General features: G+C 44.1%; 1 protein-coding gene across 2 annotated transcripts in view; it reads right to left on the bottom strand.

Moving 5' to 3' along the window:
* Positions 1 to 7: 7 nt before the first annotated feature.
* LOC108355477 (U1 small nuclear ribonucleoprotein 70 kDa-like) overlaps positions 8 to 1,580 on the bottom strand; it is a 2,228-nt gene continuing 655 nt past the window's right edge. For both annotated transcript variants that reach the window (XM_017606638.1, XM_017606640.1), the window contains exons 3-5: positions 1,210 to 1,300; positions 973 to 1,078; positions 8 to 878 (exon numbers count right to left, since the gene is read on the bottom strand). In XM_017606638.1, the coding sequence (XP_017462127.1) occupies positions 68 to 878; positions 973 to 1,078; positions 1,210 to 1,300 (1,008 nt within the window). In that variant the 3' untranslated portion in view covers positions 8 to 67. The remainder of the gene's footprint in view (positions 879 to 972; positions 1,079 to 1,209; positions 1,301 to 1,580) is intronic.

The following is a 1,580-nucleotide window of genomic DNA, read 5'->3' as shown; positions in this document are numbered from 1 at the left end:
TAAACAACAAAAAAACTCGAAACAATTACCGCACATGGAAGATATTGCATTCTTCCCAGTCTCTAATCTAGTAATCAACTAGTTTCTTTAGTTTTGGTGGCGCAGATATGACAATGCGGTTTCTATTAGTATTAGCACTGCTGCCACTGCTTGTGGCAGTCTCCTGTCTGTAGCATTGAGCATCGCGTTGATGCCGATGTTTGTCTCTATCTCTTTCCCTATCACGATCCCTGTCGCGTTCACGTTCACGTTCGCGCTCACGATCCCTATTCCTATCCCTATCACGGTCACGATAACTTTCTCTAGGCCGTGGTTCATTTCTTGAACGTGAACGCCTGCCGCGATCACGATCGCGATCTCTATCTATGTCCCTCTCACGCTCCCGCTCACGTTCACGTTCATCGTAACGTTGAGTGCGTTGATGACGTGACGCGCGTTCACGGCTGGTGTCACGCTGCCAACGAGAACGTGATGCACTTCGTCGCCGACGTCTCGAAGCGCTACGACGATTACGCGAACGGGAACGAGAGCGCCGTTTAGAGCCTGCTGATCGCTGCGATTGATAGTAAGACTGGCTGCGACTGCGTGAACGATGCGCACGCTCCCGACTACTACTACGATGTAGGGATCTATGTTGGTGATGAGTTACTGTTGAATGATGCTGCTCTTCCGCCTTGTCATCATTCCCACGGCCCGTGCTATGTTGATGACTTTGTGTTAGTTTCTTTTCTGTGGCAGGCGCGCTAATGGTTTCACTACTTCTCGACGTGCTGCGCCGTTGCGCTGTGGGTTGCGCGGATTTTAATGCTCCCGAAGCATCACTATCAGAACCCTTGCCACTTGATGGGGTGCCGTAGCGATGGCGCAGTTCGCGTTGCCTGTAATGCACCAATAAGAAAAACTAAATCAGTAAATCAAGCAGGAATGCAGTTAAACACGTTTACAAGTAACCATCTCATTATCATATTTTACCTTCGTCTCAGTTTGAGTGCCATTTCGCGCATTTCATCCTCGCGCTCCTGTTGCAGTTGCCTTTCACGTTGCCATTTCTCGATTTCAGCACGTTTGTCCGCTTTGTCTACAAGTGGTGAGAAACAAAGGATAAATATGTTTTGTCGCTACAGTACAGACATATATGTATACATAAGTATGTATGTATGTGTATTTGCTAAGAGGTTTATGAAGTTGCTTGAATTGATTAGTACTTACATTGCTTGTTGAGCAAATTTTGCATTTTGCGTTTCAGTCGTTCGCGCAAATTCAAACGACTGCTGCTTTGCGGCGTCGACAAGGACGAGCTCTGGAAAAAATCACTTTAGATGTTCAACAAAAGCGTAACCAGTTTTCACACATAAAACTATGAAAGCTACTAGTTATGGTCAACGTCCTCTTGCTAACAAAGCCGTTACAAATTGTTGGTTTTTTCAGTAATTTATATGTACGTCGTAAAAAAGCATAGTATAGCGCGGCATAAATTATCATTTAGCAGAAAAAATATGTTATCTCCCTCGATTTCACAAACAGGATTAAGGACTTAAAAAAACAATATATATATATATATATATATATATATATATATA

The sequence above is a fragment of the Rhagoletis zephyria genome, unplaced genomic scaffold (assembly GCF_001687245.7).
Source record: "Rhagoletis zephyria isolate East Lansing unplaced genomic scaffold, Rhagoletis_zephyria_1.1 Rzeph_scaffold_46078, whole genome shotgun sequence".
Taxonomy (NCBI): domain Eukaryota; kingdom Metazoa; phylum Arthropoda; class Insecta; order Diptera; family Tephritidae; genus Rhagoletis; species Rhagoletis zephyria.
This window is presented reverse-complemented; position numbering and strand designations above follow the sequence as displayed.